The sequence below is a fragment of the Corvus brachyrhynchos genome, unplaced genomic scaffold (genome assembly GCF_000691975.1).
Source record: "Corvus brachyrhynchos isolate BGI_N302 unplaced genomic scaffold, ASM69197v1 scaffold616, whole genome shotgun sequence".
Classification (NCBI taxonomy): domain Eukaryota; kingdom Metazoa; phylum Chordata; class Aves; order Passeriformes; family Corvidae; genus Corvus; species Corvus brachyrhynchos.
In genome coordinates, this window is record NW_008238831.1 from 472,236 (window position 1) to 495,270 (window position 23,035).

The 23,035-nt window shown below is 45.0% G+C and overlaps 1 protein-coding gene across 1 annotated transcript in view; it reads right to left on the bottom strand.

Annotated features, from left to right (window-relative positions):
• CTNNA1 (catenin alpha 1) overlaps positions 1–23,035 on the bottom strand; it is a 105,529-nt gene that overhangs the window by 77,983 nt on the left and 4,511 nt on the right. Inside the window, exons 3-6 of the mRNA XM_008636745.2 lie at positions 18,465–18,631; positions 17,593–17,712; positions 15,497–15,763; positions 12,775–12,978 (exon numbers count right to left, since the gene is read on the bottom strand). Of these exons, the coding sequence (XP_008634967.1) occupies positions 12,775–12,978; positions 15,497–15,763; positions 17,593–17,712; positions 18,465–18,631 (758 nt within the window). The remainder of the gene's footprint in view (positions 1–12,774; positions 12,979–15,496; positions 15,764–17,592; positions 17,713–18,464; positions 18,632–23,035) is intronic.

A 23,035-nucleotide genomic window follows, 5' to 3' on the forward strand; every position in this document is an offset into this window, starting at 1 on the left:
CCCTCCATTCCCTTTTCCACAGTCTCTCTCCATGTTTCCCGTAGCTCCTTCAGGCCCTGCAAGGCCCCAGTGAGGTCACCCCAAAGCTTCTCCTCTCCAGGCTCAACAATGCCAGCTCTCGCAGCCTTTCCTCCCAGCAGAGCTGCTCCATCCCTCGGATCATCCTGGAGCCTCCTCTGGCCTGGCTGCAGCAGCTCCAGGCCCTTCCTGCGCTGGGCCCCAGGGCTGGGGCAGCTCTGCAGGTTCAGCATCTGTGGAGTCAGGTGAAGTTCCTGAGAAGCCAAAAGGGCTCAGAACCAGCCAGCCCTCGGTGCCCAGGAGGGGGATCCCACTGAGTGCACTCAGACCAAGCCGACCTCATCCACATCCCCTCCATCTACTCAGAGCCAGTGACTCACCAAGGCACATGTGGGATTAAAAAGCACTAAAACGTGGTGTGCATACCTTCATTTCTCACAAAGGCACCACCAAGCCATTATTTACTAAGCTAACTCATTAGCCAGCCACCCTTGCAGATAATAAGAATGCATTAAAGTATTTAAAATTCCAGCACAAGCCTGACACATATGAAGTGGCTGCCCTTCTTCAAAAGAAAATGAATGTCAAAGCAAATAAGCCATTTAGGAACAGTCAGCACATGTGAGGTGCAGGGGAAAGGTGGCATCACCTCAACATCCAGGAAAACAAAGCAGAGTGCTACGGGATGCTGAGACGTTTCACATTTTTATTGTATCAGCCTCTACTTCTAAAGAGATCATTAGATACATGATTTCAAATAGCATTAGATAGGTGATAAAGTAACAGCTATTCAAAACAAACAGAATTAATACACAGAACTGCGAAAACTGGCACAGAAAACCCGGGAGATTGAAGGTACTTAAGCTGACAGTAATCTGAAAAACCCAGCTGGTAAATTCAGTTTTACACCAAGAAATAAGCTGTAACTGAATCTACACTTCACTGCAGCACCCTTCCCTTCACACAGGCACTGCTCCAGGAGTGGGTAATATTATCAAAGTCATAGAGCAAGTTTACAAAACGCATAAAATAATCAATCCACTGGAAATAACACCAGGAATACTCCCAGGGGATACAAGTTCCCTGTGTACTTGGTGTAGTCCTGCTCTTTCAAAAAGAGCTCCTCAAGTCCAGCTGAGGATGCCCATAACTTGGGGGCACGGAGGAAATAGATTTCCGCAGCACAACAAAACTGACTGGGGATAAAAATTTAGAGGAAGTTTGGAGAATTCAGTATTTGCCACCAAAAAGGCAGCTTTACACTGTCTGTGAAAAAGCCTTCACGAGAGCATATGGGGCAGTACAGGACAGTAAGATTTGTGTGATCACCACCTTTTCTCTCCACACACTGTCCTGCCAGGCTCTCCTCACTCCACAGCTCCCACAGCGGATCCCTGAGCACCTGCACACATGGGAGCAGCCCCTCAGGGCGAGCAAAGCTGTGACTGACAGCACTGAGAGGAGCAGGAGCCCAGCCCACCCACTCAGGTGAGCCTGGGCAGCAGCTTCACCTGTGGCTACCAGAGAGCCAAAGCTGCAAACCCACCCTCCCCACCCGAGAACATCAACTTCTCCATGGACTGGTGAAGACCCTGCCTTCCTCAATGAAAAGGTCCTGCAGGAAGGAACATGCCCATCTTGTAGGCCATTAGCTCCAAAGGGGTCAAACTGCTCAGGTACAAGGCAGAAGGGCTTTCAACTTCTTCCTCTTCAGTTATTTCTGCATTAACTTCTCGTTTTCTTGGCTTTTTTCAGTCCAGTGACCTCTAGAATTGGGATTCTTTGACTCCTGGAGAGATGCCCAAAAAACTCATTCTGCCTCTAAGGAAATTCACAATTTGGCATTTAAGGGGAACAGTATCAAGTGATATGGCTGCAGTCTTATTTTGTACTTGACATCAGAGCCTTCAAGTCACCTTCTTCCCCCAAAATGACTCAGTAAAGACTCCTCAAAGGAGAGGTTCAAAGGCACAGTAGAGAAGAGGAGCCCCACATCCCACATTTCTCCCTACACAATCCAGGAAGCTGAGTGGTGAGGAGGGGACACGCACACAAACCCTTTGAAAAGAGGGAAATGACATTGAAGCCACAGATGCAGGAGCCACCTGGGCAGTACCACGTAGCCAGTTGCTCAACCTCTACACAAGCAGAATTAATTGCATTAATTCTGGGGTTTAGTCAAGAGGATTTGAATAAAAATAATGCATACTTAAAAGCAGTGCACAGTATCGGGTTAAAAAACATGGGGACAGCATGTTTATGGAGGGATCTGACTTGAGCACCACTGACATTCACAGCTGCAATTCATCTGCTGGGAAGCCTGAAAGGAAAAACATCCATCAACTTCCAACACCAGATACAGGACAAAAATATGTGAGCTACAAACAAGTCCCAGGGTTATCTTCCTGTTCAGCAAACAGGGGCTTTTTAGAGCGTCATATACCAATGTTGCAGGTAATATCAGAAAAGAAAATAAACTCAAAATAAATAAAGTCTCAAGCACATAATGAGATTGGTGTCTCAAAGAAATTGCTGAAGATACTGAAGTATCTTCAGCATTCCTCAAGATCTCTGTATGTATTTTAATTTTGGGAAAAACTATGCAACTATATTAATATATGAAGACAACATGAAAAGAAATTTAACAGTACCAAAATTATTTGAAGTCTTGAATAGTTTAGGATAGTCAGTGTTCCAACTCTCCCAAACTGCCCCTGTGTGCAGCCTCATAGCTAAATCTTCATCTGTCATCATATTAAAAAAAGCTGTCTGCCACACTTGTAGGTGGGAACCTTACTCCAAAATTCAATCAAAGGCAACAAAAAGTTTTGGTTTTTTTTGAAGGAATCCATCCTTTAAATACGAGGTCAAAATAAATTCCCTAAACCCCAGCAGATGAAAGGCAAGCTAGAAGGATGCTCTGGAGCAGTCATGGCACCCACACCAACCCACCTGCATCCCCAAGATGTTCCTCATCTCTGTCCAGTCACTCCACCACACACTCCCATGTCACGAACACTTCCTGTGCCCCACAGATACTTCACTCTCAAGACCACCCCACCTACAAAGTTGAAGCGATTCTAAACCAAAAACCTTCTGTTTTCAGAGCCCTTTTCCCCCCAGAGAACGAGCAGGCTTCATTTCCCCAGATCATTCCATAGGTTTCAGAAAGTAACTGATAACGTCAATTCACGTTATCATATTCAGCAAACCACAGCTGACAGCACCTCGGGCATATCAAAGAGATTCGGAGCTGAGAAGCAATTTTTTTTTCTGGCCACATATGGCAGCAGTGGAGCACCCAACGAATGGCAAAAGCCTTGTTTCTGACAGGCGGAGGCTAATGGGAATGCAGTGGAGTCGATACTCCACGAGTGGCTGCACATCCCACAATATTTGCGTTCACTCTGACACACACAATAAAGAAAAACACCCTCCATTTATGGAAGGCACAGGTATTTGTGAAAGCCAGCTCAGAACCATCTGGGTTTGTCTCTTCACTGCCTACTGCTAATTTTGAACATGCCCTGGTTTTCCTCTTGTGGCCCAATGCCAATGCTTTTTTTAACTGGTGCCGAGAAGAATGCACCTTTTAGCCCACCTTTGCAAGGCAGCTCCTGGCCTGACAGCCTCTGGCTTTGCTGCTGTTATTGTAAGGAAACCACTCTTCTAGAATGCCTGTTCAGCAAGAATAATTTGTGAGTATCCAGTCTCCAAAGTCATGAAGTGGGTGTTTTCAGACAGCCTGAGCAGGTTTTTAACCTTGCCATACACAAGCTGGCTCTGCTGTTTCCCCTCTAACTCCCGTCCCTCCTGCTAAAGGAATGTGTCCCTGTGCAGGCCAGAAGGAAGCCAAAGTTCTCTCCTCTATTTCAACAGCTTTCCAAGATACAGCTTAAGCCTCATCCTTTTCTCAGACATGAGAAGGATTAAGTCACTCTTCTGGCTCTATTTAAATTCCAGAGGGCTGCCACTATTTGGATAAGCCACAAATGCTAATTATTCTGTATTGATTCCGTTGACTTTCTGGGACAAAGGAGGTCTAAAGCTCCAGGACACATTAAGAGCATTACAGAACATCAGCTTTCTTACACAGGATAAAACAGATTAAGCAAGAGCAGAGTCTGGATAATAAACACCACATCCAGAAGAGAATATCCAGGTTTCCATCAAGACCTCTAATGCTTGCAGCAGGAGCTGTAAAAAAGATGAAGAGGTATTGGAAAGGGAAAAAATGAAAGAGCACAAAAGGTTTTGCATCTCATGGGAGCACTGAAGAGGAGACAAGTGGTAGCAGAAGACAGCCACAGGGACACGTGTATACATGGACAGTGACTGTTCCCATTCTCTCTCTTCATTATCTTCTGAATCCCACCCTGCAGATGGAACTTAACCCAGAGTTTGTATTAGATCAACGCAAAAGCAAAAGGAGAAGTTGAGGACTTGAGATGCAAATATTTTGTTGCAATACAAGAACTGTGGTACTCCATCTTTTTAATAATTCCATCATCCCTTTCCTCCAACAAGAGGAATTGAAAAGCCCAGTTGTGTGTGTAATACTTCTGCCCACTGAGAGCATGATCCTGCTGGAGGCTAAAAGACTGTTTATCCACAGATCAGCAGTCACTGTGCAAACTTACATGCTCCATTCCATCCATACTCCTTCATTTTGACTTTGAGAGATTATTCAAGTATCACCAAATGGAGCTGCATTAGGGGTGACTACATATTTGATCTTATGTAGGCAGATAAAGTTCAAATATTTTCCTACGAAACAGTAGAATTCAAATGAATTAAGTCATGAAGCACAATGTTAAAGCAGAATCCATGAACGGCATTAGTGTATTTATGTAAAACCACTTACAGCTCACCAAAAGTAAAACATTGCAAAATGCCAACATCCATATCACAAACAAGGCTGTACACATTATTACTGCAGGTTTTCCCTGCACCAATCTTAAATGTTATTTGATCAACATGAGATTAAGAAAGGTCGAGATTTATAATACATTATTACAAGATTAGAATGTGTTAACATTGGAGATGGACACATGCCTGACAAGAAAGGAAAACCCAGGTGTTTCACCAACACAAAACCAGGGGGTGAGGGGGGAAAGGAGGGACCCGGTAGGATGGGAGCCCTCACTGCCACTCAAGGTATCCACAGGACTCAATTCCTGCTCAGAGCCAGCACCAGAGCTCAGCTCTGCTGCACAGCTGGCTGCAGTGAGCACTGTAAGTGAGGGCAGCCACCTTCCTTCTTTTACATACATTAGGAGTCAGTAACAAAAATGCTGCAAAGCGTGGAAAGGCTGCAAGGGTGAGTTCTGCTGTACAAGGCAGCTCAGAACAAGTCCCAGCTGCTGTCAAATCTATTCAATTTAAGAGAGTTCTCGCTGGCAGCTCTGCACCAAACAAGCAAAGGCTGAAGGCAGTGGATGGAGTGCAGCAGTGATTTAAGACTTCAATAGACATCTAGGCTCGTACTGGAACCAGACCTGAGGTGTGAGTGCTGGCCTTTGCTGGATTCTCTCAGGAGGCGCTAAGCCAGCCAGATGCTTCTTTAAGAAATGCATCTGCACAGCACAAAAACTGTCTTGGGTCTGAAAAAGCATCCAGGACTTGCAAGTTGTGCCCCTGGCATCAACGGCCTCAGCAGTGTCTGGCTGCACTGGCGTGTGTCCCCACCCAGGGCACGGAGCTGAAGCCCACGTGTGCTGCCCTCCCTCCCCTCTGGGGCTGGGCACCCCGAGTTGTTTGGGGTCTCTAAACCAGCAATTCCACATCAACACTGGGATGAGCTCAGGGAAACCACTGGGGTGACAGAGAAGACTGAAGAGCTTCAAAACCCAAAGATCACGAGGCTTACAAAACTGCCTGAGCTGGCTTCTCTTAAATTCAGTAAGTCCTTGTATTATTCCCTAAGAAACAGAAGGTGCCAGAACATCTCCTGAAAACCCCACACTAAGTCCCAAACCAGGCTGGTGTTGGGTGAACTCCTGGAAGCTTGACTCTGTAGCCCAAAAATGCCTGACTGACATAGTGTGAAGTTCTCATCTTCATCTGGCTTCACTCCAATGATGCTGAAATATTTACTCTATGGCAGCCTGTAAGCATTAAACTTAAAATTCTCTTATCACTTCAGAAATGTTCTGTTTTTAAAAGCAGCATCTTTGTCAAACCAATAATGTCTATGGAAATTAGGGCCCAGCATAACAGCACAGCTCTCTACTGAGCAGCAAAGTCCATGACAGGAAAACCCATCCAGGCTTTCAAACCACATCCATCACGTCAGCATTCAGGCATCTTAAACTGACAAACAATATTAAAAAAGAAAGTGTAGATTATCTCAAGGCAGAATTTTTATCAGCATCTTTATCATCAACACGATCAGTGTGCCATTTAAATTCACATCTATTTCCACAGAAACAGATGCTTTCATTAAAAGGGCTGTGCAAGAGCTCTTTCAGTGTATAGATACTTGCTATAAATGAATTTTACAGTCATGTGAAAATTCACATGTTCCTTTCCAAGCTTGGATCCTTGATGGGAATACAAAGCTGTGGATCAACATCATTAATAGGCAAATTCATCATGAAAACACATCTACATTCTGTAAATTGCAACTGTGTCAGGAGTAGAAATATCCTTTGCTGGTAGTTCTGAAGACAAATGATTTCTCCCAGCAGATATTGAATAGATAAGCTAGGCACTTTCTTGCCCAATCACTTCCAAGCATCAGAGATGCTCAAAGCAGCTTAGGAAAGAAAAGCAAATAGTGCAATTAAGGTTGAGGAAACAGCACTTGTTTGGAGCAGTACATTCCCCTAACTGCACTGAACACAGACACAAGGGTGCAAATCCAGCATTTCGCAAGTTATGGGTCCACCAGGTCCAAATCCAGCAGTACTGAGCCCTTCTCTGGAGACCCTGAGATCCAAACCACGCTGGCCTGCAAGAGTTCCCTGAGGCAGTGCAGGGCCACAGCCTGGGCTCAGCCACCTCTCCCACCTTCCAGTTGTGCCACACCAGCGTAGGTTAGGTTAAAATCTAACACAAAAAGAAACACACCCCCCACCTCCAAACAGACACTGCTGTGGTGCTCAAGCACTTGAGGCCAAAGAGAAGATGGAAACCAGGGAAAATAAAAAGCCATCCTGAAGTGATATGTGCCTGGAATGCCTGCTCTGAACCAACTCCCAATGGCTTTTCTCCATTTGCTGCCAAGCACCTCTAATGCAATCCAGACAGTCAAGGACACAGTCAGAATGTTAATATAAAAGCATTAAAATTCCCATTGAAATGGGACCTGTCAGGCTACTTTATGTAACATGATTTATCGTTTCCAAATGTAGTAACAAGGGATTTTATTGTACAAGAGCATGTGGTACACAATGGGGCTCCGGGTCCGCATTCCGCACTCGCCAAACTACAATTCCTGACAATGTTTCTGCTGGTACATGGCTGAGTTACTGGTGTGTGCATGAAAGGGGAGCTGTATGCATTAGAAATTGATGGGGTACAGAATAGACTGAAAATGAGAGCTCTCTGCACGTCCCTGTGCATACTAAACAGGGCTGGACACCTCCGACCACTGCTGGCTCATGGAAAGGAGCTCAACTGTCCCCATCCCTCAGGGCTCCTGCACCAGGCAATAAAAATTGACTGGCAAAAGCTTAAGGAAGCTTTTATTTCCAGTCTTACATGTCAGTCAGATAACTGATGTCTTCTGCAGGTTCAGAGCACGCTGGAAACTGCTGGTTGCATTTCCAGGCACTGCCTGTGCTTTCTACCCTGCGAACCCCAAACCCCTTCAAAGCCCAGCCTCAAAGCCACCATCTCCAGGGTTTGCCATGTGCAACACAGAGCTGACAGCAAGGCAAGCTGCCCAAGCCCTGTGCTAATGACACCCAGAGGGTTACAGCACAGAGCATGTACCTGTCACGACAGAGTTTGTGGATTCCTGTGTCAGTGACACACTTTCTTACTTCTCCATTCTACATACCAGCTTCTCAAACACAGAAATATTTCAGCTGTCGGCCCACTGGGGATTTTTTAATGCATTTGCTTTCAGTAGTTTAGATATCCATGTAGTTTTCATGGGAGTTCTGTTAACTTTGAGGCAGAGCTGAGTAGCACAGCACGGAAAAGCAGAGATGTTGGCTGTACCTACAGTGGGAGAGGAATCTCACCAGCTGCCAGTGCAAAGGCAACACCAGGATAAATTGGTAGTAGTGTCGAAAAATATACAGCTTCATCCTTTTTATTTGGAGCAAACTGCAACATGTCAACATGTACCCACACAAGATCATGGAGTTAAGACACAAAAGACTGTTTCCATTGTATTTTCTTATATTTCTTACTAACTTCTTCATTGATTGCACTATTAATCTTGGCATCATTCAGTTCCATGCTTTGCTCTGCCCTCTTGCCCTGCCTAAGTCTGGAATCGATGTTCAACTAAACTCAATATGCTTTGAAATTTCGTCATTTAATTAATAAAATACACACCAAGAAAGCCTGACTGCCACAGATCATACAAAGATCTGGGTCTTGCCATCTGTGAGTTATATTACAAACTTAGCTACAACTCACGTGGTCAATTTACTGCATTCCAGGCAGTTGATCCCAGAAACAAGACCTTGGACTACTCTGCTTTTACAAAGCTTCTCAGAATCAGTAATGAATTTAGGCCACCTTCTTCTAGCCCTGCCATTCAGCACCAGCAGCAGGACTCAAGCTTACTCCGAGTAATAAAACCAAATGCAAATAAGCATCCATGCCATTTCAATCCAGGAGGGATCTGCAATGAAAGTTTAAAAAGGAAAACTATTTTCTGTTGGAATTGTGAGAAGTGAGCAAAAGCCATAATGGAAAACAGCTCTCCCTTGGCGAAGTGGAAGAGGAGGGGGAAAAGCTAGAGAATCAGATGCTACAATTAAGGGATGAACAGCTGGGATTTCAAAGAATGTAGCTCATAAACCAAGAGGTTGGGTCAAAGTGTCCAATGAAGTTCGGTGGACACAGGTAATGAAAGCCCATGTCAAGTAACATCCACAGAAACAGACTCCTGCCACTGTGGCTCAGAAGCTGAATCCTGAGGGTAGCTCCTCCTGGAGCCCCCTCCATGCTCAGGAGATGTCAGAGAACACATCAAGTGTGAGGCATTGGTAGCTCAGGACTGCAGAACAGAACCAGAAGATAACTGTGCCACTGCCGGAACCCTGAACAGCCCGTGCAGTTCTGGTCCCTAAAGCTCAGAGACCATACAGGCAGGGCACGGCAGGGGATGGGGGAACATGACCACGCCCAGCATTTTGGCTCACATGAGCACTGCGCTTTTGAAACTCCTCTCCCAGGGCTGTCACTTCACACACTGGCATTCTCATCTTGAAGCCTTCCTGGGCCACCTGAGCTGGACTCTCCACGTGAATCTACACAAGGGAACAGCCACTACCACACCAAATGCTACCCAGTCCTCAGGACTGGGCTGAAATCAGCTGAGACCAACTGCTGTGGGATGCAGGCATGCACAGGCCCTGGGACATTCCCTCTACAAACCCTGTCCAAAGCCACCACGCTGTTCGGTCATGAGGGCAAAGCCAAAGCTGAGAGGAGGTGGTGAGTAACTCACTTATGGCAAGATCTAATAAAACTAGGACACTTCATTCTGGGGAAGCTTAGACCAAAGCCTCCTTCATTATATGGTTCTGAAACAACAGTGGCACAGGAAAGGATGGGCAAGGAGCTGCTGCTCAGGGGCTTTTTCTAAATGAGATGAGAGAAACATCCAACAGAACAGGCATGATGAGGTTGTTCTGCTTCAAAACAAAGATACTTCTTCACAAAGCACCCATTTAAGCAGGAAACTCCTTGCTAAGGAAGCTTATAAGGGTTCAGAAAGGATCTCCACAGATTCACTGGGGAAAAGTCTGCCAAGAGTCATTCAACACAGTCAGCAATGCCAGCTCGGGACTGGGGGGATACTCAGGTAAGTAAAACTACACAGCTCCCTTGTTCCTGTCCTTCTGCTTGCAGGATCCACTCACCACTGTCTGACAGGATGCTGGCCTTGATGTACAAGATTTAGTCTGACCAAGCTGGACTGCTCTTGAAAATGGCAAGAGAAGTCATGCTAGATGAAAAAGGAAATAATACACCCACCAATCTAAGAAAAAGGGGATTCAAACTTCTGTAACAAACTACTGAACAAGCAAATCTATCCCTTCTTTTAAGGGCATAATCACAGGATTCATCACCGTGCCAGCAGATGCAGTGGGGGGTCAAGAGATCCCACAATTCAGTTTATTGCCAAAAACTGTTATTCAGCTAAAAACTTCTGCCACACTCCATAACAACAGCCGCCAATGCTTGCAGACTTACAGACCCTCAAGGACAGGCACAGAGAAACAGTTAAACTCTGGGTCCAAAACACTAAACTTTGAGTTATAAAGTGTCTAGAAAACGGTCTTGTTATTGCCAGAGATGAGAAAGCAAGCCCAAAAGCTAGAGGAAGTCACTGAAGAGATGGCATTTAAAGCTAAAAGGGAGTCTGCCTCAAGACAGCCCTGTGCCTCAGCCCTTCCAGTGTATTCCTCATCCCATCTTCTCTGAATTTTTACACTTGGCCAATAAATACCTCTTACTCTAGCACTTGGATAGGATTTACGATGCACTGCAAGTGCTGTGCAATTAACAGATTTAATGCCCAATTCACTTCCTCCTTCAAAGGGAGACTGGAGGAAAGCATCCCAGGAGCTGTGGGTATATCATACATATACATGAAATGACATTTCCTCTGCCACTACTCTAAGTCAGCACATCCCTACTCTTCCTGCAGATGTATCAAACCATTTTCACTGTTTAGATTCCCAACTATTAGTCACTCTTCAGCTTAATCACAGAGGGGTTTACAGTATGGATTTTTACACACCATCCCACATTTTCACCATAATTTATCAATTGCTTTTTCCACTCCATTTCACTGAATTTCTAATCTCATTTCCCCAACTACACTGTCTACAATCATAACATAGCAGTGACTTTAAAAAATTCAGTATGCTCCACTAATTTCACAATGTGTTAAAGGAGATAACAGAGGGAATACATTCTTTCCATCTCAGCATGATTACTTTAACTTGCCTATCAGAGACAAAAGCACATGGCTGAGGAGGAGGACAGGCATTGCTGTCAGAGGAAGTCAAAGCTCTGCACTCTCACAGGGCTATTGACCAACTTTCAATGAGACAAATGCCACCAACTCCTACATGCAAGACCGAGCATTTACCTCTTGCACATGTTTAATTACCCTTTGGTGGCTGCTCCATTTGCAATCATGCTGACAGGGCTCCCTCCAATCCAGCAGCACATTTGAGGGATTATTGCTGATGCTTCATAGACGTCTAGAACACCCTGCTCAAAGGAGTTCTGAGTGGCACAACTCCGTGCTTTGCTTCCCAGCTGCAGTCTCGAGTTCTACAAAATGTCAATGCTGAGCACAAGTGACTTTCACAAGCAATTAAGACAGACTGCATGAATACCTAGCTCAGCCCGCAGGCTACATCACACTTGCCTTTCAGTTTTGTTCAATTACTTTGCCCTTCTTTTGGTAAACAGAAATCCTTGTTTTCCTTTCTCTCTACCACACACTGCATCTGTTCTCTGAATTCCACCACCCCAACCCACACATGGCAGCCTTTGGACCAGTTTTACTCTATGTTGAAATCACTCTGGCCAAAAGATTTGGAGGTAAGGTATCTAATGCAGCAAGGCTCCTAAATAAGTGCTACTGCCTAAAAAAGCTATCTCTGAACTAAGTTGCACCTCAAACACATTCAAAAGCATAAATAAGACTTCACCTCCTCCCATTAAGCTTTCTTCAGACAATTTTACTTGCCTCAGTGCTACAGGCCACATAGTTTGCTTAAGTTGTTGCCATTTCTGCAACCTTACTTGCAAAATCTGCTTTAACAGTACTGAAGTTCAACAATTATACATAGTCTAGTCTATAATCTTATGATATCCTGATCTCACCTCTCAACACAGCAAGTTCTTCAGATTAAAACCCACTGGAACAAGAGGAAAGGGGCAATGGAGGGGAAGGAAGTCCAGTATTGCACCATGATGCCCTCAAATGCAGAAGCTCATCCGCATGACATGACACTCCAACTGCAGAAACACTCTCAGGCTTCAAACACTGTGGGCACATTCAGTGCCTAAACACTGGAAAAGAACTGCTCTGAGCCCAATATTTAGACCAAACTGCTCTCAGGATTTTTTACTACATAGTTAACTTCCTACATCACTTCTACTCAAGCTGAATAGCAACAATAATCAGCTTGATTCTGACAATTTATGCTTTCAGCCACAAAGATGACACAGTTAAAGGTTCCAAGAGTCAACAGAAGTGAAGTAGAACTTTTTGCATAGGCCCAGTTACTTTTTGTAAACTGATGTTTGAATTTCTCTACAAAGCAGTATTAACAGTTATAAAATAAAAGCAGTGCCAAAGGGTTAATACTTTATGATAATAACACTTGTTTGGAAGACTGGAGATGAATTTTAAGGTAAGTATCATTGATGATTTAAGTAGGTTTCATCCCATCTCATGACAAACCTTTCAGGCACGCTTCTTACTGTTCAAATTCCTTGGGACAGAACAAATCAGCTTTGAGGGATGCGGCTCCAACTCCCTATTTTAGCTGAGGACACGGGGTTATACCCCCCGAAGCGAGCAAGCAGAGCAGGGCTACTCACGTTGCCCATGTACTCGGAGAGCAGGTCCTGCAGGGCCTGGCGCACGGCGTTGCACTCGGCCACGATGCGCTCGCGGCGGTCGTCGCGCGTGCAGGACGAGTCGGCCATGAGCGCCGCCCCGCTGATGATGCTCTCCAGCCGCTCCTCCAGGGACGGCCGGAACCGCTCCTCGCTGAACGTCGAGGGATCCACGATTATTTGTTTCTAGCAAAAGAAAAAGTTCTGCAAATCAGTCACCAGCCAAAGCAGTGCGTTACTGTTAAGTCATCCACGCAACCAACACTTAGAGCAACCCCCTGATCAGGCATGAAGAGGCAAACGACACCATTTTGGCACTGAGGAGGATTTTCATGAGTAGTTTTGTAAAATTACTAAGAGGTTTCCCAGCAGATTATATTGCTACTCATTTCTTGTGCTGCTTTGACAGCTAAAGAAAAGTTGGCCACAGGAAGCCCTGTTACATGAATGGCAAAAATCAAATGTGCCAGCAAAAATAAGGTTCAAAGTACAGAACTCTTCCTAATGACATGTCAATCTGGACAGGCCTTCACTAGTTAACTTGTCAGATGTAATTATCCCATCATGAACAAGAAAACAAACATCCAAAATTAGCTCTATGTATTGTGCTCCATTGCCCTACTTTGTAGTCTTTCTTCTCTTCAATGTTAGGCAGGTAAATACAACTGTATTCTCAACAATTCTCCAAGTGAAACATCAACACAAAGGTTTCAAACCACACAGAAATCAATTTCTTCATGGCAGAAAATTACCACAGGTTTCTCCTGCCAGAGTGCTAGCAAGCACAGCTCATACCAAGAGACCCAGGGCTGAAACAGCAGCACTGATGTACCTGCTCTCACCACCACCCTGGAAGCTCCCCAGAAGCAGCTGCACAGCATTTATCACCTTTGAGTACTTTCAGGTGATTTGTTTAAACAGGTCTGTAATTTAATAAAGAAAAATAATTTGGCCATTTCATGGCTGGGTGGTTTGTTTAGGGTTTGGTTGGGTTATTTCAGGGGCAGAATTTGTTAATTCTAAAAGGAACCCCAAAGCTTTTTGAAATGGGAATTTCCTCAGTCAGTTTCTACTGGAGCTAACCTCTGCAGCCATGTCACAACCACCTCCTCCTGCCAGCCAGCACATTTCACATCCCTATGGAGTAACCACACAGCCATCACAGCAGGATGAGAACATGGCATGTGCCCTCCAAGACATTCTCTCCTCATTTTTCCTGAAACTTCTAGCCATTGGCTAATAGAATGGTACCACCCCAGAACTGCACCATCAAAAAAGAGAGATAACAATCAGCTTGTTATCTTCTGGTAGCCATTTAATATGTTACCATCACTGGAGTATCTGGCAGCATGTGTGCTCAAAGCCTCTGTTACAGGAGCACAATAACACTCAAGCAGCAGCAGGAAATGAAGTGCCGGGATAACATCTGCCAAGAACCTCAACACATTTGTTTTGTCAGCCTCCTTTGGCAGGGATGAGATGACAAAGCTATCGTGAAGCTGGCCTGCTGATCAGGCACTGCTGCTATTAGAGAGCCTCACAAAGTGGAATTAAAAGCTTTGTGTGAACTGCAACACTTAAGGAGTAGTCTGCAGCTGTATACTGGAGAGTTTGTATAGTAAAATGGGGTGATTTATGAAAACTCCCATTAGCTGGTTTGAGCTGTACAAGCCAATCCACAAACCTGAACTGAATTGCTTCTTCATTTCCAGCCCCTGACACGGTGCTGCTGCAGGGCTGCCTTCCCCTCCCACAGACACCTGTGAGAACCTGCAGCCCCTCGGGGCTAACCCCAGGCACACCCCTAAGGCTTACTGATGGAATTTCAGAAAGGCAAACTCAAAACTGAGATCAGTCACAAAGATCAAAGTAGCCATGACATCCTCTTGTTACCCAAGAGATCACAGGGAAAGGCTTCCCATCAGGCACAGGGAGAACTCAAACAGAACTTCATCCTGGTAAAATATACATGCCAGAAAGGGAGGAACAAGAGTGGTAAGAGCAAAAAAGGAGGTGGTGATCAAAATCTGGCAAAACCACAACTATTAAATGCCTTTTGAGTGATGGCTTTGCAATATTAAATAAAGTTCTAGAGTTAGTTAGTGCTACAGTGTTTAAAATTCAGAGGCTGAATCAGGTAGACACCGAATCCTCGCTTCAAAAGGAAAGCGATCTCAGTAAAAATGCATGGCTGTCCTCAGCAACGTGCTGAATGCAAGATAAAGAACATGACAGATCAGTACAACATATCAGTGTGAAATGACTTCATTTCCAACCAAAGATCATATTAAAACTTCCCACTTCATGTTCCTCTCAATAGGTAGTTTCAGCAATTCCAAATACATTATTCACTTTTAATAAATCACTTCTGTCACCTCCAAGAATACATTACATAAATATATTATGAAATAATCAATTTCAAACAAACCATCTAACGTAGCAGTAGGCTAACTGCTATTTCAGAGCTAGTTTTACTTGACAGCCTTCCATCACCAAGAACCACATATATAACTTTCTATATTCCATCAACCCTAGTTTGGAAAATGACTTTTTAAAAAAAAAAAGTCTACTTTGCCTACAACTTGCTGTACTTCAGTAGAAATGATCTTCCAGGCAATATCAATGAAAGCAAGCTGTGGCTAACAAAGCAGGTGAACAAACAGGAGAGCTCGAGGGGGTTTTTCACAGCAAGGTTCCAACTCACATCGAAGTTGTTGAGGGCGTAGGCCAGCTCCCCGCCGCCGCCCTGCTGCTGGGCAGCATCGTCCGAGGCCGTGGCCTGGGCGGCGTTGGAGATGCCGCTGACCGCCTGCTGCAGCTGCTTGTAGATCAGGTCCCTGTTGGCTTTGTAGGCAGCGACGTCGGGGTGCTGCAGGCAGGCCTGCGACGCCGTGTACAGGATGGGCACGTTCTTCTGCAGGATTCCTCTGGCTGCCGCCATCTGATCGCGGTGACCCACATCTTTCAACTCCTGTTAGGAAAATTAAAGGGGAAAAAAATTCATTTGAGAGCACTGCCCACATTCAACATCCCTACACTGTCTCCCTGGATCTTCAGAGGACAAGCAGGTTCTTTGCCTCAAATCTGCTCAAATCTGTCTGCTGAGTATTCCTATCCTTAAGGGCTCAACTAATCGCAAAACACGACAGATCCGTGAAGTCAAAAAACAACAACACTGCAGGGCAATTCACAACACCACAATTCAAACTCTGACATTGGATTTTTGTTATTCTGCAGCAGAGGACCAGCATTTTGAAAGCTGTCCTGTCTTGCACTTGCAGATGAGAAGCAAGATCATCTTTAATTTAAACTCCCAGACTCACAGCCAGAATGTTTTCTTTAATCACACCTAGAAGATGGTGTGTACTCTCCTCAAGAGACTCAGGTACTTAATTTCAGAAGAACAAATATATAATCTCATTCAGCTTCTTGTTCACCTCCAATGAGACAAAATTAATCCAATGACTGTAATTACCACTAATTCAAGGTTAGTGAGCAAGTCCATAAGTCTTTCCCCAAACACTCTGTGCTGTAATTCTCTAAAGCACCATCACCTCTGTTTTGGAACAGAAGCACCACGATCAGATAAAGCTTCTGAGTCCAGCACAAGCAGTAAGTGTATAAAAGGAGGAACAACCACAGTTATTAGCAGCATCACCATCCCCAAGTTACCTCTTAAATCTAACACAGAGGCAGTGAAAATGAAGACAAGGACTGCCTTACTGAGAAAAGGGAAAAAAATTCTGTCAGACTCTCTAAAATGAATGGGCAATAGGTGACCTCTGTAAGGTACAAACTGAGCAGGCAGGGCACTCCAAGCAGGCACAGAGATTTACAGATTTTGTACAACCACTTCCTATAGTGTAGAACAATCCATCACAAAGCAGTTTAAGAGCATTTATTGCATTGCCATCACAACCCTACTCCCATTTACTGCAATCAGATTTGAGATACATAACCAACTGGCAATCCCTTTTTGACTGTACCCAGCTTATTTTCTAAGACAAATCTGTGCAAAAAACCCAAGCAGTGTCAGAGGTGCATAAGCAGCTTTGGTTTATACATATCTGCAGAACAAAGAGGCAAAAAATGCTCTAGAAGAATTATGCTATTCCTGATAAGTTTAACTGCCCACACCTCTGCTTTCTTTTGAAAACTTAACTACACAAGAATGAGTCACACCAGCGCTGTTGAACAAAACAAATTTCACACGCAATTTAAGGCTAAGGACAAGCTATCCAAACACAGAACATACCCATAACAAACAGGAATTTAAACTCCTTCTCCAATGGACATTTCAGTGCCAGACCAGTGGGCAGCACCACTCACTTCCTCGGGAAGTTGTGGCTGTGCCCAGCTGTGAGTTTTGCTCCGTGTGTACGTGGACGCGTTCAGTCCATCTGCATGAACCGCAGCAGCAATGTGGTCTAGTGGAGAGTGCCCCAACATTGGGACACAGCTCCCTGTCCTCACCCACACCTGCACTGCTTCAAAATGGAAGTGCAGCTCTTGGGGAGCAGCATTTCATTAGGGCACTAATGAACTGACATAAACAAATGCTACTAAGAACAAATTCCATCAGAAGCAGCACCCTACAGCCAAGCAGACTTTTCCTGCTTACCAGGCAAGCTCACAGTCCTTAAACATGGCAGAGCACAACACAAACTACTCAGCAATAATGGAAAAAAAATACATAAAAAGTATTACCAGCAACAGGCACTGTCCAAGAGCAGCAGGGCTGCCTTATTTGGGAAAAGAAAAAGAAAAATTAACATACAAAAGAAAGTTGCCGCACTATACCTGTTGTCTTTTGGCTGCCATTATGTTAAGCTTGTCCACTTCTGGTTTGAGGGCTTTGTACTGGATACCCAAGTCCTGCTCTGTGCCAGCATTTCTTAGTTTCAAGATACCATCTTCCACCTAAAAGAATATATATTCACATATTTTTCCAAGCAATACAGTCCACAGGTCAGGAAGTAATTCAGAACGTATTTCATAGCAGACAGAGAAAGCAATCTTCCTCTGCCCCGTTATTTTTTGGAGAGAGACACTTTAAAGGCTAATAGGATACAGTGCTTAGCTACTATTTCACAGTCACCAGCTACCAGAGACAGTCAAGTACACACATCTGAGAGAGCATGAAGGAGTCCAGGGCCCTGGCAGAGCCATGGCAGCGGTCAAAGGGCACAAGGAGAGTCCTCAAAGCTCATTTGCAAAGGAAGACCCAGTATCCAGTGTCATCTCACTTCAAATTCTGCACAATCACTCACCCACCCTGTTGCCCATGGGAAGAAAAGGCTTCCTCAAACAGTCCACTTTCATTTTTATTTAGCCTGCCAAAGCTACTCATCCCTAGTAGCTGCAAGGGAGTCCTGGTTATAAGAAAGCCAAATTACTTCTGTAAGATGAAAGGGCTGACTATCACCCGCAGCTGCAGACCAGGGCTCAGTTAGTTTCTGTACTAAAAGTTCAGAGCAGAGTGCAACTCAATGTCAAAAGCTACTGACAGTGAGCATAAAAATGAGTGACACACGCCCACTGCACACATTCTGCTGAGAGGAAAAGCCCCAAGACCCTCCCCGGTGCAGAAGGGAGCCGCTGCCAGCGCACACCCCACGGGGTCACACGGGGGCACCCCCGGCGTGCCAGGCACAGCACAGACCCACACTTACTACTTTGAGCTGGACAAGCAGCTTGTAGACATCTGCCATGTCAGCCAGGATGAGCAGGCGGGTGACGGCGGAGAGCAGGGCGCGCGCGGCCCGCACCATGTTCCCTCGCTTCACCGACGAGCAGGGGTCATCTGCAAACTCCCCTGACGCGCTCTTCATCAGGTCACCTGCACAGGGGGACAGCAGGGGCTGCTTTAGCACCACACAGCACTGCCTCAGCCACCAGAAAGATTCCTAAGCCAACCTAAGTCTCTAAAACAAAGCATTTGTGAAATACAGCCAACCACTAATACTGCATGTGGCTACCTCTGGGTACAGCTACCACATGGCATTGGGGCAGAGGGTTTGTGCAGGGAGGAAGGGCTGGGAAATCACACTTTGGTCCTTATTTCCATTTGTACAGGTGTTTCAGCATGCCAGAATTCTCTAGAGAGGCAAATTCAGCATGCCTTTGCAGGGCTGCAGTTATTTGCCAAGCTACGATGCTTTCAAAGCCTGAGCAAAAGCTTTGATTTGTGTGCGTGTAGAGTTAAGCAGAAAGCAGCAGAAAGCCCAGAAACACACAGCGAGCTGCCACAGCTCCTGGGACCGTAAACAACTCCGAGCTATGACCTGGCTGGATATGCCCCGCTTGGAATTCAAAGCCAGGCAGCGCTTCGTAAAATGCTTCAACATTTCATAGCCTGTGGGGCTGCATCTGGTGCAGGAGCAAAGAATTTGGGTTTCAGATGGTAACAATGCCATTGGTTAACTATGAAAAGCAAAGGCCACTCTGCACAGCTACAGCAATTCCTCCAGAAGGCATTTGCAAAGCATCAAAGTAGTGCCTGCAAATAGTCAGAGGAGTAAATTTTGGATTTCTCCCTCACTTTTTGGGGCAGCTTCCAGTACCACTGTTCCTACACAGCAGCAAGTTTTGGAATCCACATTATTATCCTTGGATATCTCAGCATCTCAGAAACACAAAGAACAGCTAGGACTTAGTTTAGAAAATGGTAGGTCCTCAGGGTCAGGGACCTGCAGGCAGCAAGAGATGACCGGAAAGCAGATTGCTATAGCTGCTGTTTCAGAGGCTTCCCAAAAACCTGTATGAAAAAGTGTCCACATGGCCAAATGCCGAAATAAAAATAGCCTGTCTCAGATGAGACTAAAAAGCCTCCACCAGTGCTTGACAAGTGACAGCTGACAGTGAGTCCCTTGGAGCCCCCCACACCAAACAGGGCGAGGGCTGCACCGAAATCTCTGCGTGATGCAGTCCCAGGAGGCTTCCACTTATTTAACAACTTATTCTTAACTGCTCAGAAATGCCAACAGCTGGAGAGCCTGGGGTTAACCATCCTCATACATAATATCTTGCCCAGGAAGTTTCTGCCACCCAGGCACTCTACACCTTCACAGCTAAATTCAGCCCAAGCACAGCTGCCAGCCTGCCCAAGCAACCACATCAAAATACTCGATTTTGTTAAAATGCTCCCTCCTATGTAACACCCTTCCATCATCTTAAATAATATAACCAAGAGTGGCATATAACATTTTAAGATAAAAATATGCTACTTCTGTACTGGGACACAGCAAAAAAGTTTCTGTCCAAGTACAGGCCAGCTCTCAATATCAACCCAAAGCTATCCCCTACCCAGCTTTGGGGAACACAACTCAATACTTCAACAAGGCTTAAGAACTGCAGATTTCCAGATGGGTGAGAGATGATGTACCACCAATGCTGAAAACTTCAAATCGCCAGATCACAAAACCCCAACAGTAACTGACATGACCCTTTCTCTATTCCTTCTGCAACAGGCTGATAATAAAAGTCATCACCACAAGTATGAAATCCATTAACAATCTCAGGATTTAAAGGTATATATTTACAAGAGCATGAAGTAACAATAAAGGGGAATGGCTTCAAACAAAGTAGGTTTAGATTGGGTATCGGGATAGAACTCCTCCCTGGGAGGGTGGGCAGGCCCTGGCCCAGGGTGCCCAGAGCAGCTGGGGCTGCCCCTGGATCCCTGGCAGTGCCCAAGGCCAGGCTGGACACTGGGGCTTGGAGCAGCCTGGGACAGTGGGAGGTGTCCCTGCCATGGCAGGGGATGGGATGGGATGGGCTTTGAGGTCTCTTCCAATCCAGGCCATTCTGTGATATGCCAGAACCAAAGTTCAGTACAAATATTTCCTTCCTTATTTACTTATATGTAAAATTCCCACATTTTTAACTCCCAAAATGTTGTTTTCATTTATTTTCTATTTAAAACAATTTATTGAAGGGGCCACTTGCTTCACATGAATCTCAGAAATTGCTAATGAAGTTAAAAACCAAAATTATCCTCTATCCATCTCTTAAATTGCAACCTTTCAAGCCAGTCCTAAAATAAAATGCTATTCCCTTTTATTTTAACAAGAGATTTTAAAAGATTTAGTGAGTTTCAAACAGCTTGTCAGGGTGTCAAAAGATAACCAGCTTCCCAAAATTAAAAGCAGATTATATTTAAAGTTGTTGCATATATATACATTTCTGCCAATTAAGGGAAGCTGGCTTTCAGACTTCTTTTATAAAGGGAAAGCACCATGGGGTAGTTATTTTAGCTGGATTCAAAGGGCAAGAGGGCACTCTGGCCTGGCCTCAATGTGCAGGTACTGCATTGTGTGTGCACATCAGCAGTTCCAATGGGATCCAGCACCATCTTCCCCTTTTCAACACTGAACACAGGTAACACAACCACTTCGGAAGAAGGATTTTAAGAGTTAAAGTAACACTGTGGAGAAAAGTCCAACTAAGAGACTCAGATTACAAAGCTGGTACAAATCCTTACATGAGTAGTCTGTTTTTCCAATATAACCTTCATTAGATATTACAGGGGAAAGAAAATAAAAACAGAGTTGAGAAAAGAAGAGACAACAATAGTCATCCTGTGGTTTTGCCAATCAAGCACTAATAATTCAATTAAATCGAATGGAACAGAGCCCATTTTAGAAATGGTAAGATTTTAGTCCCTCAAAAGAAAATTCCCACTTTCTAGTCTCTTTCCCCCATGCCCACAGGGTGTGGCAGCACTTTCATGTGGAGCATGATGACCATGCTGGACACACCACCAGCGGGAGGGCACAGCAGCAGGCAGGACGGGCGAGGCAGGAACACCCAGGACACACTGCTGCTCCTCTTCCGAGCTGGGAATTCGTGCCCACACATCACCTCGTACCTTTCAGCACTTCCAGTTCAAGGCTGTCCCCGGGCTGCTTTGCCAGCAGTGCCAGGGACACCACGAGTGCCACCAGGCCATTCCCTCCTGCTCACAGCACCCCGCTGCACTTCCCCAGAGGCTGCCATTCCCCACCAAATGAAGGCAAGCAGGAAATCAGAGTTTCAAGTCTCTACTACTCTGGATACTGAAGTGCCATCCCCAATAATGCCACCTTCAATGCCCACCAGCAGTGTCACAGCAGGCTGTCCTGGCTTTCTGCTATAAAGGATGAGGCCCCACATGACCTTTTGCCATATCAACACAGAAATTGGTACTTATGGCAACAATTCTGGTAATTCCGTAATCTTGTCTTCAATTAAATCCATATACTGTCTACAACACTCCTACAGTTTGCCAAGAGCCACCTCAGAGCTCCCTCAGGTTATGGCTTTCCAAAGTGGCACATTCCTAAAGCATTGATGCAGGAAACCAACTGAACTCATTGCACCTTTCAAAGAAATTTAGCTAACTGGTCCCAACAGAACTTTAAAGCTGAATTTTCCAAGAAGAATTCAGTATTTAACTTCAAGATGTTCCACAACTGGCTTCCTACTGCTCCTTGGAAATCCTTACACCAGACATCTTCTGTGATGTACAGTTGAAAAAACTGTTTTTCCCTTTCATAACTCATCTCACTGTTCAGTTTTGAAGAACCCTTCACTTAGAAACATGAAGCAGAAGGACACTGAGCTGAATCAGTCAGCTCATTCCCCTGCATTGGCAACCTGAGACATCAAAGCATTCATCCCTTCTCCTACCTCAAACCCAATACACAGGCTTAGGCTTTTGAAGTTTTAATTTTTGGTCTGTTATGTAAAGTTGCCATAGAAGACACACAGCAGCAAGAGCACAGCTCATTCCCTGGATCCCCACGCTCACATGCAGCTACAGAGACAGTGAGCTGTGGCCATCAGCATTCCAGGGAATCAGGAATGGCCTTGCCAGTCTGATCCAAAAGAAATTTCCTTCTTCAGCCCAGTTTGGAAGCTGTCTCAGTGCCAAGCACCTGGGTAAGGGACTGGTTCAAGTTCCACACCACTTCCCAACAGCACCAGAAGAGCTGAGCACTCCAACACACAATGAGACCCCACAGGGAGCTTACAGTGGGGAAGTCAGGCTGGGCAGGACCAGTATTGCCCCTTCTGTTACCCAGCAAACCTCTGATGGCAGAAATGCCTCTAACAAACACTATGACAATGCTGAAATTCAAAGTGTTCACATCAAATGCTTTCCCAATACCAAGTCTTTTCCATAACCACAGCAGGATCTGTTCTGAAAAACACTTTGATTCCTTATCTCCACTCTTTAGCTCAAAGTCTTAAAAATTTCCAT